Source organism: Clarias gariepinus, chromosome 13 (genome assembly GCF_024256425.1).
Source record: "Clarias gariepinus isolate MV-2021 ecotype Netherlands chromosome 13, CGAR_prim_01v2, whole genome shotgun sequence".
In the NCBI taxonomy this organism is placed as follows: Eukaryota; Metazoa; Chordata; class Actinopteri; order Siluriformes; family Clariidae; genus Clarias; species Clarias gariepinus.
Window position 1 is genome coordinate 4,029,563 of NC_071112.1, and position 16,923 is coordinate 4,046,485.

The window sequence follows — 16,923 nt, forward strand, 5'->3', positions numbered from 1 at the left end:
TCCCATTAGCGTAAAGACTTGGATTTAAATGTGGGATTGCAGTGTTTCATCATACATATCTTTTCACCAGGACACACGCACATGGATTTTTTTTATTTCAATTAATTACATTTTTTGTTTTTTGAAGACGCAGGACTGAGACAGCGTTAAGTGCTTTAAAGCATGTGTACAGATGTGAACCGGAGACCAAGCCAAGGCTCGTTGCTGCAGCGGAGCAGGAAGGGGCGGGGGGAAAGGATAAAAAAAAAAAAAAATAAACAAAAACAAAACGATGGGGGTAACTAATACCTTTTTTCAGTACAGTAGATTTGTGATGGAGCACAGAGGCAGATGGACATTTAGGAAAGAAGTAAAGCACAGAATCGTAGTGGTTCTCCGTGCCAATCCTGGGAAACCCCTACCCCCCTTAAAAAAAGTTTTTGATTTTCCCCTTCTTAAACACACCATACTCAGCTCAAGAAGGGTTTAATATTTGGCTGACGAGTTGAAGCAGGTGTGCTGGAGCTGGGAAAAAACAAACAAACAAAAGCAAAAAAAAAAGCAGACGGAGCAATGGTATGAACCGACGAAAAGATGAACAACCACAGGAGTTTGTAGCGGGTATAAATGGACACCTTGAGGCAAGTATGGTTTCGATTTAATGCTCCAATCAGACCTAGATCTGAGCCACCCGTTTTGTAGCTCAACGCGTTCTGCTGTCGGCGTACGGGACACTCCTCGCCTGGGGATGAAATATTGGAGAAGGAGACGCGTAACCTGTGGGATTCTACTCCAACAGACTAGTAGCTGTCCGAGCGTTTAGAGTTGTCAAGCTGAAAGAGTGACGCTTGGGCTACAAGGAGGGGAGGGGGGCGGGGCGGGTCAAAATTGGCTGGACGCTAGCGGTCTGAGTCTCAGGGTTTGGTCACATCAGTCGTGTTTCAGATGGTCCTTTATGTCCTCCTCGTCTGTGTATTCCGATGGTTCGTCGCCGGGTTTTAACAGGCGACCGACGTAGTCGTATTTTTCTGCAAAGAGAGAGAGAGAGAGAGAGAGAGAGCGAGAGAGGAGAAAAACACATCACAGAGCATGAGAGGAGAAGGGGAAAAACAAAAAAGCCACACAAATGACCTTTTATCAGCATGGTAAAGTCCACATGAAGTCAAAGGTAAAGCAAACAAACAAACAAAAATGCATCGACATGTCTTATTGTCCATGAAACACTTCCATTAATAGTTTTTAACAGCCTGGCAGAGTTTCATTTTAATCTTAAATAAAACACAAAGCTAAAAATATCATCAGCTGTGCATGTTTTAAATTAAATATTTTGAACAGCCAAGCGAAAAAGCAGGGAAAAGGACAAACAAAACAAAAACAGTGAGCTAAGATGACGAACACCTGCAGACCTGGGCCTCTGTGCTTGCTCTCGGCTTAAAGTCAAGTTTCCCTGAAATTAACTGGCACTAAAATTCCGTCTGAAGGTTTGGCGCTGCCTCAATAAACTCAATACTGCATGAAAAGCGTGTGTGTGTGCGTGTTTGTGTGTGCGTGTGTGTCGGTGTGCTACTTTAATCAGGTATAAGGATGTGCAAAAAGAAGATTCAGACATCTGTTCAGTTAGCAGACTCAAATAAGAAGCAAGTGTTTAGAAGTTTAAACTTTATTTTTTTAACCTTAAAAAATTTTTAAAAAGGAAATGAGTTGCTTTTTCAGAATCCAATCAAGTAAAAGAGGGAAAAAAGGAGAATGGTGCAGATTTAAAGCAGAACATCAGCAGTTTATATATAAAAAGAATATTACATACATATCCATCTATCTATATATTTTAACTATTAATGCTGAACCTAAAACCTTTATTTCGGTTTTCAAATAGGAGCTATAAAAAGCATAATTTGGTAAGCGACTTGATTCTGAGGCTGTCCAATCAGGTTTTGGTTCCCGTAACGTGTTAAATACATAAGTACACACACATACACACCCATGAACTGCATCTCCCATTCTCTGACGCTCTCCATCTGAACAGCATTGAGATCTGAGAGATCGTCGTACTCGTCCCGTAGTGCATCTTTATCCAGACAAAACGTAGCCAAGCCACGAGAGGCGTCCCGACCTGCGAAGATCCCATATGGCCCCTCTGTGTGTATGTGTGTGAGTGAGAGAGAGAAAAAGAAAAAAGAGAGGGGGGATTTAGAAGAGTTTGTTTCATACCTTGTAAACAAAATATTATAATACAGGTAGTCCCTGACTTACGAACGAGTTCCGTTACAGGAGCATGTTCGTAAGTCGGATTTGTTTGCAAGTTCTAACAAAGTGGGACTTATACACTTTTGCTACAAATATATAATATAAAGCGTTTTCAAAAAAAAAAAACCCAAAAAAACAAATCATACACACACTTGGCGTTTTGGTTCCGCATTATACCCTTGTGAGACTGCGCCTCCAATTTGTGAGGGGAATCCTCGTTTAAAGGCAGTCCTGAAGACGTCAGGGGTGGACAACGGTACATGGTGTTTACTGCATGTTTAAACGGATCGCATTTTGTCTTAGAGCTGTTTCAAGCTGTTAACTCTGATTTTCTGAAATTAGGATTATTCACCCATCAGTACAACTGTACAGGACAGACATTTTATATCATCGTCCTCCCAGACTGGTTCATTGAAACCGGTGAGGCCGACTCATTTCTCCCTCACATCCCCACACACACACACACAATATACCGGACATTAGACATTTAATACAATCACTTATGCGCTGAAAATATAGTATATATATAATTGTAAATATTGGTATCTGGTGCACTGCAGGGTCAATAATAATAATAATTATTATTATTTTTTACATGTGAACTACAGCTGTGATTTGTTCGCATCTACAAATGTTGATAGATCCGCGGTCCGCTCATATTTGTCGAAATTCGTAACTCGAATGTTCATAATTCAAGGAACTTACTCTACAGGTAAAACTTCTTAAACCTTGACGACAGCTCTGCAGTTTTTTTACATTTACACATTTTAATGCACAAGTTGGAGGAGCGAATCATTCCCTTCTGGTGTAAATGTGAAGCGTAATCTGAGAACAGTGCCTCGATGTGGTTTTGGTTATCGTAGTATTCTCACTTACGTTACAGTGAGCACTTATTACCAACTTGAAACAAATTCAAAAACTACGGTAGAGTTGGGAGAAAAAGAAAAAAAAGTTTATCACAGCGACAAAGCGTCTTTTTATGCTGGAGATGAACTAGAACTGAACAGTAGTGTATGGAGAAGTGGTAATGATGATAATGACAGACAAAGACAGACGTTATGTGAACTGGAAAACAAAGCGTCCGTTATAGGGAAGAGGTGATTGAGTAAGATCTTATTTTAGATCCATCCTGATTCTCCACGCTGCATCGGGTTCGGGTGATTGTTTCGGTTATTATTTAGATAAAAGAAAAGAAAAATTGAGCTCACTCTTTACAATTGCTATTGACATGTCTCTGTCTATGTTGTGTGGGTGTGTTTACAGCAGGGTTGTCATGGTAACCGGTTTCTTACAGATCACACTGGTTTTGTATTTTTGCTGCATCCTCGTTCCATCTGACTGGAAAAACAATTCGGTTCTACAATCGGCTAATAAAAATGCAATGCCTAAATGAAAATTTAAGTATTATTTTAACAACTGCTGTTAGTTTGCTTTTAAGGCTTCTCTGACAGTAAGCACTGACATTAGCAAACCGGTTCTACTCTACCGGAGTACATTTGCGCGTTCACAATCTCCGATACATCAGGTGGCACTGTGCACGAACTAGGTTCGCAACCCGCCAAATAAACAAAGAAAAAAAAAAATTTACTTCTATACTTGGGTACGATTGTAAAATTGTAATTGCTTGAAATATTTATTTTCCAACAACATTTTAGTATTTCAAAACTTATAAATATATACTGATGTAGACAGTAGGAATAAGTAGACACTTTATGCTGGTAAAATGTAAAAGCAAAAAAAATTATATAATGACGTATTAAAAAAATGTTATAAACTTTTATTATATTATAAACTTGAGCATTTCAGAGCAGCAGCTATCTAATTTCTACCTTAATTTTATAGACAAACCACGATCTGTGCATCTTTAGCCTGTTTACAGGAATCACCGGTTACCTCCAGCACAATACCTATTTCAATTCTATAAGTATCACGATTTTATAAATTTCCCGATCCGATATTACATTTTACGCTGATTTTTATTCAACTTTAAATCTTTGAAAAGATAATAATTGTAAATAAATGTAGCCCATTTCTTAGTTTTAACACTTAAAAGACAAGCGCAGCATTAAAACAATACAAACTTCAAATACAAGAGTTTAAAATTTAACTTCATATTTAATTAAATAAAAAGCCACATTAACACTGGGCAGCGCATATCTCTCTTAGATCATAACTGTTAAGGTTTCTAAACAAACTTAGCAAATAATTCACTCCTACCACACAGGATAGAAAAGTGTAAATAGATCAGAGTGCGCCACCTGTAGGATTATAAAGAAACGGCAATTTAACTTTTAGCGCCTCAAACGCCTCCAAAGTCTCAAAACTCAACTTGACACAGAGCGCGCGGGTTGAGTGACTTCTAACAAACGAGATTTTTTCACTAATTAGCACTCAGTGTTTTAAGACTGGTGTCTGTGTGTAATGAGTGGGTTTGAGAAAGAATTCACTCTCAGAGTTCGGAGAAAAAGGCAGATATCTATTAAAGGAAAATAGTAGATATTTTTGTATACTAAAAAAAGCATATAATACAAAATTATATACAGTGGAACCTCGGATTATGAGCATAATTCGTTCCGGAAGTGGGCTTGTATTCCAAAACACTTGTAAACCAAATTTAATTTCCCCATAGGAAATAATGGAAACTCAAATTATTCGTTCTACAGCCCAAAAAATAAATACATAAAAATAATTAACACAAAATATAAAGTAAAAATAAAACAAATTAACCTGCACTTTACCTTTAAAAAAAAAGTAAAAAAAAAAAAAATCCAGACAGATAAGTGTTCCGTTTGCACAATTGCGCTGGGTGTGTGTGTGTGCATAATAATGTGTGCACACACACATTAACGGAGAAACCGTTTTTAAAACAGCTGCTCCTTAGCGCCTGCAAAGTTTCTGAGTGTGCGTTTGTGTGTGTATTTTCACCCAGCAGGGGAGACGATTACCTACAATTAGGCAATGCAAGTGAGAAAAAACTGTTGGCTCAGTTGTGATGACGTGACGCTCGGTGTCAAAACAAGAAGCACATGTGTGATACATTATACTCGGTGCTCGTAAAGTACAAATATTTGCTCGTCTTGCGAAACACTTGTAAACCACATTACTCATAACCCGAGGTTCCACTGTATATAAGATATACTGTATATAAAATGAAATATATATTTTAAGCATATTTTAATAATAGTTAATATTTAATATACAGCATATGGAAAAAGGCATATAATATATGCGCCTATATACTGTATATATGCGCATATATACTGTATATATGCGCATATATATATATATATATATATTTTTTTTTTTAGTTTTTTCCCTTCATTCCATAGACCAACAGAATTCAGCACAATCATGGGAACGAGATACCACCATATAATTAGTTCACAGACCTTGTTGTAAATCACGTGTGTGTGTGTGTATAAAAGAGTGGACAATGATTTCCTCGGTGTTCCCATATTTGTGGCCACTTGAACGGTTTTATAAAGATAAAAGAAATGTACTGTAAAATATTATATAGATGGCCTTTTATATGAGCATAAATGCTTGATGCTTGCCTATTGCGCACCGATCTGCTCTCTTTTGAAATAAACGAAATAGGTTCCGGTGGAAGAGGTGGAATTTATATTCATTCTTGCATTAATGGCATTAATGCATAATTAATGGTGAATTTTGGAATTTCCTGAGCTTGTAAAATAACTTTTTAACTTACGAACTATATTTCCCCCCCCTTTTTTTTTTTTTTTTAAGTAAAAAGCATGTACAATCAAATTCGACAGACTGTTTGTAATTATTTCCAAATGGCGCTTATTAAAGCCAGACTTTTGTCTATGGTTGAATCTCACCTAGAGGTCTGTTGGGCAATTTGAAAAGATGTGGTTGGCTCGCTTCACATGTATGCGTCAGCCTCCACCCTTCCTGCTGTAACGAGACCGAGCCGAGCTGGCTGGTGAGAACTGGCAGATGACCAAATTTATGGAAAAATATAAGGGGGGGGGTGTGTGTGGCAATATTTCTCTAATAAACATAACTTACAGCAGTTACACATTTTAGAGAAGAACAGATTTACACTTACATTTAGGCACTTGGCAGACGCTTTTATCTCATTATACATCTGAGCAGTTAAGGGTTAAGGGCCTTGCTCAAGGGCCCAATAGTGGCAACTTGGTGGTTGTGGGCTTTGAACCGTAGTCTAATGCCTTAACCACTGAGCTACCCCTGGTCCGCTTAAAAGAACCGGCTTCTCTTACGCAAAATGACAACAACAGCTATTGAGTAAACATATTCCTGTTCACAAATAATATCAAAATACTTTATTCTTAGGACATTATATACCTATAACTTAAACATATCCTTAACCTACTAAAGTGTATAAAGAATAAAATTAGGGTTCAAGTGGTGACAAAAATAATGCAAAAATCTCAAACTTTATCTGCATCGGATAAACAAAATGTAATTTTTGATTTGCAGCGTAACACACTGACTATCTGTAGGCGTCTTCTTAGCTTTTTACAGTGAAACCTCGGATTGCGAGTAACGCGGTTTGCGAGTGTTCCGCAAGACGAGCAAAGATTTTAAATTAATTTTGACTTGCAAAACAAACAAGTCTTGGTTTGAGTACTGAGTATCATATATCACGCATCATTTCTTGTTTTGACGTTGAGCGTCATGTGATCACAACTGAGCCAGCGGTTTTTCTCTCTCGCGCTGCGGAATTGTGGGTAATCGTCTAACCTACTGGGTCTTAGTGCGCGTCTCTTATTGGTATAATCAACATCTGTGCACACGTGTACTGTTTACTATAACACTGTGACCACGTGTGTGCATAAAAAAAATTATTTTGTATGCGCGTGTGTACAGCACACGTGTAAAGCAAAAGCAAGTCTCATTAGAGATGAGAGAGGTTACACATTCATTTTCTCTCTCTGTATCAGCCTGCTCTTTGTGTACGTGTGAGCGTCATGCTTCTAGTTCTGTAATATTCCTTGGTCGTCTTACATGCACAGCTCTTTTAAGATCTACCCACAAATTTTTAATGATGTTTTCTGAGAACCTAACTAATAATTGTTCACGGAAACCCCCACGTTTTTGCAGAAACCGCGAATATCTTCAATTTTTTATGACTTTTTTTCCATGGCAATATATAATTTATGCATTTTCGAAGTAGAGATATCACGTCTAAACAGTGATCTACTTCCATTCTACGGGCGCCGAAAAGTGCAAAACAAAACAACAAATTCAGAAAAACCAAATTAATTAATTAATTAATTTTTTAAGTAGGTAGTTTACAAATTAAACACAGCTGATTGGACAATCATACCGCTCATGCCCGTGAGGCTGGAGTACTTTCTCCAATACATCTTAAGTGACAGATGTCTCGTCCAATCAGCGGACAGAATCAACAAACTGAAAAAGGGAGGTGCGATTCTTCAGAAATTCAGTAAGAATTTCATTCGCAAACTATACCTACCTTTTCTGGGTCTAACTGAATTGTGTTTTCTGATTTGGTATTTTGTTTTCAGTTTTGTTACTTTGTTTTTGGATTTATTATTATAATTTTTTTTTATATTTTGTTTTTTTTCCCCAATTTTCTCCCCTAATTCTCCCCACATTAAGGCTACTACTACCACTCAGCCGGGAGGGCGAAGACTATAACGTGTTTCCTCCGAACCGCGTGAGCCGACTGCATCTTTTCGAACTGCTTGCTCACGCACCGTTAGGGGCGGAGTAACACATTCGGAGGAAAGCGCTAGCCTTCCGCGTGCGCAAGCTCACAGACGCCCCTGATTGGCTGTAGAGCCGTGATTAACGTGGGAGCGCAAGTACCTCTCATCCCTCCCCCCTGAGAGAGCTCGGCCAATCAGCGCTCTCTAGACCTCCGGCTGTGGTTTTTGGATTTATTTAGTTTTTTTTTATTTTGTTTTTGAATTATTTACTTTGTTTTTGGTTTTGTTATTGGATTTATTTAGTTTTCTTCGATTTTGTTTTTGAATTTATTACTTCGATTTCGGTTTTGTTTTTTTTCGTTTTCGGTTCTGTTATTATGTTTTCTATTAATTTTGTTCAGTTTTGTTATTGGATTTGTTATTTTGTTTTTTCAGATTTGTTATTTTGCTTTGCACTTCTCGGCCACCGTATCTGATTTGATCCATGACAGTACAATGCATAATTCCTGAGGCCGCAAGCGCAGCTTCCGAGCATGGAACGATCAAAAGGAACCTTTTTGATCAGTTCTCACTGATTCAAAAGGAACCTGATGGTTGACGTGAGCATTACCTGAAGCTGCTGAAGTGTTTCTGCATCATACTGCTGCCATGTAATTACCTGATTAGATAACATTCCTAATAAATTGCTCAGTGAGTATAAATATGATAGATGATTGTAGGTTAACCGAATAAGAAACAGGTGTGCGCGCACATGACAAAACAGGAAGCATGCAAAAATAAATCCAACAAAAGGATGTTTAGTGGGATTCTGGTAATAAACTTCTCATTAACTCTGAAAATAAGAAATGAGTAAAGTGCACAGAGGAAATAAACACAGGTGAGCAAAAGAGGCTCTAAAGAGAACTTTATTACGTGTTCACTTTCATTTCCCCTCCAGTACCTCACTACTCTGCCATTCTGAAACCATAAAACTAAATTTCAGACGTCTACTTTACGTATAAAGGGTCAGGATCCACACACACGCCAGAAATCATTACAAAAGCATAAAATCAATTTGTGATTTGTACCAAAACCGTTGCATAAGAGGTAAGTTCAGAATTACAAAACGTAACGAAGAGCATCTAACACAAACAAACAAAAACAAACACACAGGGGTTACACTTGAAGCGTGACTGTTTGGTGCAGACACGGTGGCAACGTGAGTGTTTACATTACTCAGCTGTGTACCTCGGGTACAAATTGAATTATATCCATCAGCTGGTACGGCGAATGCAAACAAGGCATTTACAAACATTTTGTAACAACTCTAACGACGAGTCTTCCTAAAGGGATGTGTTAAAAAACTCAGATAGGCTCAGATAATTCCTCTTTACAGCGCAGCGCTGTCGCTAGGGCTCCTGAGGGGGATCATAACTGAAAAAGCATCCTTCGGGAGGTCAGGAAGTCAAGAGAGGGGGAAAAAAAATAAATAAATAATAATAATCATTATAATAATCATTATCATAAGGGTGCACAAAGCACTCTGCTAATCAGCAATTATCAAATTAAGTCCGATTAGTTTAAATGACATAGCACAGACTATCAGGGACAATTTCTCAATTGCTGTGAATGCGCACACAGCCTTAAAAAAAAAAAAAAGCCTAAGCCTCAACGATCCAAGGTCAGACGCTAATTAAACTACTTTTAAACTCGACTCTAAATAATGAGCCATCTACTGAAAACTTTAGAAATCAGGAGCGTAAATTAGAAAAGTCTCGTGGCTTGGATTCAGTAAAAGAGCTGGCCCTACTATCATGAGGGATCACGGCAAGAGATTGCCAAGAGATAGCAATTTACTGATGACTGGATAAATATAAACAAGGACACTCTGATGCTCTGTATCATCTGATTCTCATGTGGAGGGAAGAAAAAAAAAAAGAATCTTTATTTATTTATTTATTTATATTTTAAAAGAACACAACATTCTAATCAGCAGATATGTAAGAATATATTCGAATAAGCGACATGCGGTTTTAAGTACAGGGCGTCTTCGACCTACGAATTTCCGCAAATACAAACGGACCGCAAAAGTAGCTCACGTATTGTACAAAAAAAAATTACATATAAGACACTGCAGTGCATCAGATACCAACATTTACAACTTGTAAGAGAATGTATTAAAAACTCCGGCATATAGTACACATATGTGTACAAGCGTGTCAGAAATGAGTCAACTGAGAAACTGATTCAATGAATCAGTCCGGGAGCACAATGATAGAAAATGTCCGTCCTGTAAAGCTGCCCTGATGGTGAATAATCCGAATTTTCGGAAAATCTTTGAGGAGTTTGCAGTCCAATACAGTGGAAAACAGCTCCGAGACAAAACGGCGTCTGTTCAAGCGCAGTACATGACCTTACCGTGTGTTGTCCCTCCTTCTATGGTTAAATTTTATACAAGGTCAGCTGACTCGTTAGGCATGTTTAAGTAGGCTTGCATGCGGTTATGATTTTGTGGGGAAAGGGGACGGATGCACCGCTTTTATGTTTGTATCAAAAGTGTGCAAGACTCACTTTGTCGGATTTAAGAACAAATCCGACTTACTGACGTGCTCCTGGAATGGAACTTGTTTGCAAGTCGGGGACATACTGAACAATGTGACCTGAACATGAAGTTATTGTGCAGCTATAAACTACATAAATCTGAACATTAATACAATCAGTGCCACAAACAGAGGTTAAAGTTAAAAGTAGCATAATTTATATTTTCAACTGACATTATTTCTTAAGCAAAAATAAATAAATAAATAAATAAATAAATTCCTGAACAACACTTCAGATTCATTCACTCATCCAAGCTAGAGAATGGTTTCACTTTTTTACTGTCTATAACAGGCGGGCAAGCGTGCCTCACCCCAGGTGTCAATCTGTGCATGTGTGTACACAGAGTACAAAGTGTTCCACACACACACACCTGCTTAATCGCTAATTCCGTCACAAACTTTAAATCAGCTAATTACAGACACCATGTTGTTTAAACAATGAATAATAGAGATTCATATCTGAACTGCACTGATACAGGATGAAAACATGTGGAAGTTGATAAACACAACTTATAAAAACCCAACACCTGCTGGTGCACCAGAGAAAAAAAGTAAATAATAAATAAACACCATGGTCCTTATCTTACTCGAGACCTGTATACAAACAAATTAGATTTCATTCAGTCACCTTTAGCTTTGATTACTTACACACACACACACACACACACACACACAATGTGGTGTCCAGTTCATGTGTGAAAATGATTCCTCATGCTCCCAGAACCGCTCTTTCACACTCCGAGTCCTGGATTACGTTGACGGTTGAAAGTTGTGTTGAAGAGTTCGTAACTCAGTTCCAGTCCTTTTAAAATCTCCTTTAATTTTTATTTTTTTTTTGCTTGATGCATCCCAATAATTATAATTTGAACTCTCTGAAATATCGATTTGTTTTGTTGTTTTTTTGGCCAGGTTAAAATTCTTTCATTTTTTTTAAACATTGGTTTCTACAGCAAACAAGCTAATTATCAGTAATTCAGATCGTGCATCGATTAATTAATTCATTTAGTGTAAATATGATATGGGCGGAGTTTTAAACATCTATTTAACTCCAACCATTCATCAACATTGACACTGCATTGTTGTCAATTAGTCTGAGCCACTGGCCCTTAAACAAAGTTATATAATCAGATTATTTATACATACTTTTGTGCCATATTAGTAGTTCATGACACCCAATGGAGCATTTTATCCTTTGATCCTTTTTACTTTTAACAGTTGCATCATAAAATGCTATTGTATAAAAACATAACTACTGCATTCATAGCATTTTTCTTCTAGTTGTGTAAAAAGTGAATTATGCAAGATATTTTACGCATGCTTGTTTTTAAAGATGATGAACTTGAGATTAAAAGTTAAACTACCTCTCTTACGAAATGCATTGGTCTGTGACTGGAATTATTTGAAACAGGTTTTATCCAAATACTAAAAAACTATGCCTAAAATTAGTATTTTCTCACATCAATAAATAAATAAATCAGTGTTTGATGGTGATCACACCCTGATTATTTGAGAAATAGACATACAACGATAATTATTACCAAACTACTCAAACAGCCATGTAATGTGTATAAATATTTTCTGATATTTTGAATCATATTTTTATTGATTATTCATCAGATGTGAATTTACTCTGACTTATTAGCAGGGATTATAGCAATGTAATTGATAGCTGATGTTAATATTGATTTTGTGCAAGAAAATAAAGAAATATCAAAGAAAAAAAAAACACTACTATCGAGTTACAGTCACAAGATCTAATAAACGAAAATCAAAGGTCAGTAGGCTAAAAGTTACAGCAGCCATATAAACGCTGATGGAACGTGCGCGCGTATGTGGTCAGAGGTCAACGTAGGGATGCCATGTCACGCACGAATGCGGGTCAAAGGAAATATTATGATTTTTTTATGACAACAAAAACATTTAGAAAAGACATGTAAATGAAGTAAAATATGAATTAAATAGACATTAAACCTTACTTAATCTTGATTCCTCTTGGCACCGGCTGCTTTAAAAACCAAACTGAAAGTGGCTTGATAACATTCTTGGGTCCCGTGGTGCTATGTCTTAACTAATTCTTGCACAATATACAAAAAAAAAAGAAAAAAGGGCAAACTTGCTTTGCTTTTCCACTGACGCAAACTAGTTTTTAACGGCACCCGACTGTACGTGCAACTTCGGCTCGACTCGAGATCATAATGCCGAGGCAAAATTTCTGGCAAAATTTCAGTTCTCAAAGTCGAGGTACCACTGATTATATTAGGGCTGAAACGATTCCTTGAGTACCTTGAGTAATTCAATTACAAAAAAATTATCATCATCATCAATGATGATAATTATGAATATGAATAATCAATAAAAATATGATTCAAAATATCAGAAAATCAAAGATTTCGCCTCAAAGCTTTTTTAAAAATTTATTTTAAAAGCTTGCGTTATGTTTTTGCGCAATTATTTGTTTGGCGTGACACAGTGTGCTTCCGGATGCAAGCCGCCAGTAAACGCAGACGAAGAAGAAGCAATTACGTCACCCACAAAGCGGAAGAAGACGCAAACAGTTGGCTGCGTATTGATTTAATGGAGCGTTCTGTTGCGGGCTGCAAAATGGAAAGGAGCGATAAAATATCAGTGAGCCATGAGAAGAAGAAACCAGCAAGAGAAAACGACAGAAATTGTCAGTAAAGGCTTGTTATGCCTAAGCTGTAGATTTTGAAACTTTTAGAAACTAGAAAGTTTAGTTGCATACCTTTAGTGTTTTTGAATAATTATTTATTTTAATGTGTGCCTTAGTTTTTGATACTTAAAGTCATTTGAAATGCCGTTTTTGCATCTGAGAAAAGGCTTTAAAATAAGAATGTATGGCACTGTAATGCACTTAATTCATCTCAGTCAATTTTAATACCCATATCTCACCTACGCAGTTTCGCGCAATAGCCGGAAGTACCATGCATAAAGATTCACCGAGAGTTTTGGCGCTGCAATTACGTTTTTATCTTTCCGCGTGAAAAAAAAAATGACCATAAAAAAAAAATTTTATGTTTAATTTTTTTGGCGGTTCTCACGGAAGCTTGTGGACCTTGCAGAACTTCACGGAACGTCGGCGGGCAATCGCGGCGGCTCACAGTGCCTAACAGCATAGGTGAGATAGGGGTATAAGCTATCCCTTGTATTGTAAATAATGATAATGGTTATTTTTGATAAAATGCTGTATGCATTTAAAAAGTAAAAGTTGAGTTTTCTAAAAAGAAAACAAATTAATCTTTGTTTCTTATATATTTTACATTGCTGTTAAATTAAGCAAAAAAAAAACATTTTATCCGATTACTCTATTAAATTTTTGGTAGAATACTCGATTACTAAAATATTCGATAGCTACAGCCCTACTGCAAAATGGAAGAAGCGGTAAAAATATCAGCAAGCCAAGAAAAGAAAGCAGCAAGAGAAACGATAGAAATTGTCACTAAAGGCTTATGTTGTCTGAGCTGTAAATTTAGAAACTTTTGGTTCTGAAAGTTAAGTTGCTTTTGAAAGTTAGTGTTTTTGTATAGTTATTTATTTTAATGTGTGCCTTAGTTTTTTTGATACTTAAAGTTATTTGAAATTCCTTTTTTTTTGTTTGTTTGTTTTTGCATCTGAGAAAAGGCTTTAAAATAAGAATGTATGGCACTGTAATGCACTTAATCCATCTCAGTCAACTTTCAGCTATTACTTATATTGTAAATAATGACGATGATGACGATTTTTAATAAAATGCTGATGCATTTAAAAAATAAAAGATTTTTCTAAAAAAATAAAATAAAACCAATTAATCTTTGTTTCTCTTATATACATTACATTGCTTTTTACTTAAGCAAAAACACATTTTATCTGATTTCTCGATTAAATTTTCGGTAAAATACTTGATTACTAAAATATTCGATAGCTACAGCTCTAGATTATATACAATCGTGATACTTTTAGAATTGCAGTACAATTTGAATCGTAACCTGTTTATTGTGATATCCTCATGTTGAGTGTGAGTGTGTGTACACACACACACACACAGACATGTAGTTGTGTACACCTGAGCTCTGAGTAATGAGTGGAGCATTTAATGGGTGAAGGTTGTTAAAGTGTGGCATGTGGACAGACAGGACAAGAGCGAGTCTGACAGGTCGAGGTGTATTATATTAAAAGATTTTTAACAGCTTTTATTTTTTTATTTTAATTCCCTGAGACAATAGCACGGTTAATACAGCAGTTAAACAGTACGTGCACATGAGAGTCATGCTAAATCACGCTAACCTTCACTTAAAACGCAAATTCGACGCTCTGGATGCAAATTTTGACAGTTAACAACAACAAAAATCTAACATACTAACAAAAGTTCATTGTGAAACACGTTTAAGTGAGAAACTAGGCTAAAAGTGGGCTGGGCAGCTAGGAAAGCAAAGATCCCCTTTCTTTTACTGCGCACGTACACTGCTCTCGTATTCCAAATCTCCAGTCGGATCCCTGTATAGGGGGACTACGTCAAGTGCAAACTAACGTCCAGCGGAGCCCATCTAGCAGCCTACAAAGTCAAAACTGATAGATTTGTAACACGACCTGAGGCTAGCTAGGTCCTAGCACCTTAGCTTCTGGCCTGTGGCGGTTGGACGTCCACGTCAGACAATTTCAGGAGCATTAAGTTTTAATGAACACGTTTATTAAATTATTACAAATTATTAAATTATTGAGCAGCCAAACCCTGAGCAGACAGGTTGACCACACGATAATTGTGCTAGCAAAAACAAACAGATGACATCACGAAGTTTATATCGTGCAAGTGTTGACTCTGTTGCGTGTGTACGTGTATAGGTTAGGTTCTAATCCACGCGCTGCTCCCTCACTGGAGTGCACTACACGGGCGTCAGAATAAAGGCGTTAACACACTAGGTAGCGCACTAGATCTGTGTTTGAGCACCTGTGAGTATTTTTAGCGGGTAAAAATGATACAGCTCTGTGGTAACCCCCGAACTCTTACCGCGTCCGTAAAACTTTTTCCCGCTCGTCACGTCAAAGACCTTCATGTTGACGGCCATGAGAATGCGCGGGTTCTGAACGCCGTCGTACTCCCGCAGCTGCTCCAGAGTGAGGTCCCGCCGGCCCATCTTGGGCAGCGCCGAGGCCTCGTCTCCCCGGCCCGCGTCGGCGACTAACCTCCTGAACCACCGCCGGTACACGCCGTAGCAAGCGGCCAGAAACAGAACGAACAAGGCGAAGTTAAGCAGCATGCCGCCGAGACCAGGCCCTGGATCCAGCTCCTCTGTGGTCGTCCCCTGCCCGCCACTTGTGTCAGCTACTCCGCTCCTGCCGTCCCCATCGTCCGCCATACTGCACGTTAGCGCCCTACCCACACACCAGGTCCCGCCCACCTTACACTCCACAGCGCGAATGGATTGGCTGATGAGAGAGAAAGATGGATACGATTGGCTGCTGGTGTCCGGAGGCTGGGCTTCTCGTTTTTGATTGGCTCTTGCCGTTCTGTAACGGACGCCGTACGTTTGGGATGTGTAGTTTCCTTCAAAATAAAACGTATATCCAGTGTCGTGAAAAAGTATTTGCCCCCTTCTTTTTCCTTTTTTTTTTTTTTTTTTTTTAAATTAAACAAATTTTAATATTTCACAAAGATAACCTGAGTAGGCATTGGTGGCTCAGTGGTAGGGTTCTCACCTGGTATCAATACCCAAACCCCAGCTACTGGGTGCCATGCCGGTCCCAAGCTCGGATAAAAAAAAAATGGGAGGGTTGTATCAGAAAGGGCATTCGACATAAAACCTGTGGTAAGTTGTGTGATCAGATCGGATGTGCTGCTGTAGCGACCCTTCGAGCAGCCGAAAGACTACCACCACCACCAGATAGTGTTAGACGTTTTCACTTAATGATTTCATTATTTAAGGGGAAAAAAGCTGTCCAAACTTACCTCACCCTATGTGAAAAAGTAATCGCCCCCTAAAAACCTAATAACTGGTTGTGCAGCAACCACAATCAAGCGTTTCCGATTACTTGTGACGAGTCTTTTACATCACTGTGGAGGAATTTTGGCCCACTCTTTTTTGCAAAATAGTTTAATTTATCCAGATTTAAGGTTTTAGGTTTCGGAGCATGAGCGGCCTGTTTAAAGAATCGCTGGTGTGTTTCGGATCATTGTTCTGAGGCAAAACCCAAGCGCGCTTGAGCTTGAGGTCACGAACTGATATGAGCACATCACCCCTACCTTATCTTCACTTCATTGGCTCCCCGTGAAATTTCACATTGATTTTAAAATACTACTCTTGACATATAAAGCATTAAATGGTCTCGCGCCGCGAGCTGGGGGCGGAGCTTTCCCTTACAAAGGGAATAGTCTTCCAAATAGTGTTCGGGACTCAGACACAGTCTCAGTGTTTAAGTCCAGGCTAAAAACCTATTTATTTAATCAAGCATTTTTATAAATAGAT

At 38.0% G+C, this 16,923-nt stretch overlaps 1 protein-coding gene across 1 annotated transcript; it reads right to left on the reverse strand.

Annotated features, from left to right (window-relative positions):
- Window positions 1-78: 78 nt before the first annotated feature.
- pgrmc2 (progesterone receptor membrane component 2) lies at window positions 79-15,999 on the reverse strand. Its single transcript, XM_053510515.1, has 3 exons — window positions 15,468-15,999; window positions 1,958-2,113; window positions 79-1,007 (listed from the first exon to the last, which is right to left on the reverse strand). Exons 1-3 carry the CDS (start codon window positions 15,814-15,816, stop codon window positions 910-912), a joined length of 603 nt encoding a protein of 200 aa, XP_053366490.1. The 5' UTR covers window positions 15,817-15,999; the 3' UTR covers window positions 79-909.
- Between the last annotated feature and the right edge of the window lie 924 nt (window positions 16,000-16,923).

Coding starts and splice junctions, on each gene's coding strand:
- pgrmc2 (XM_053510515.1), bottom strand. CDS start 15,816: ATGGCGGACGATGGGGACGGCAGGAGCGGAGTAGCTGACACAAGTGGC. Junction 2,114..15,467: donor GAAAAAGTTTTACGGACGCG/GTAAGAGTTCGG, acceptor ACATACACACAG/AGGGGCCATATGGGATCTTC. Junction 1,008..1,957: donor ATGGGAGATGCAGTTCATGG/GTGTGTATGTGT, acceptor CTCTCTTTGCAG/AAAAATACGACTACGTCGGT.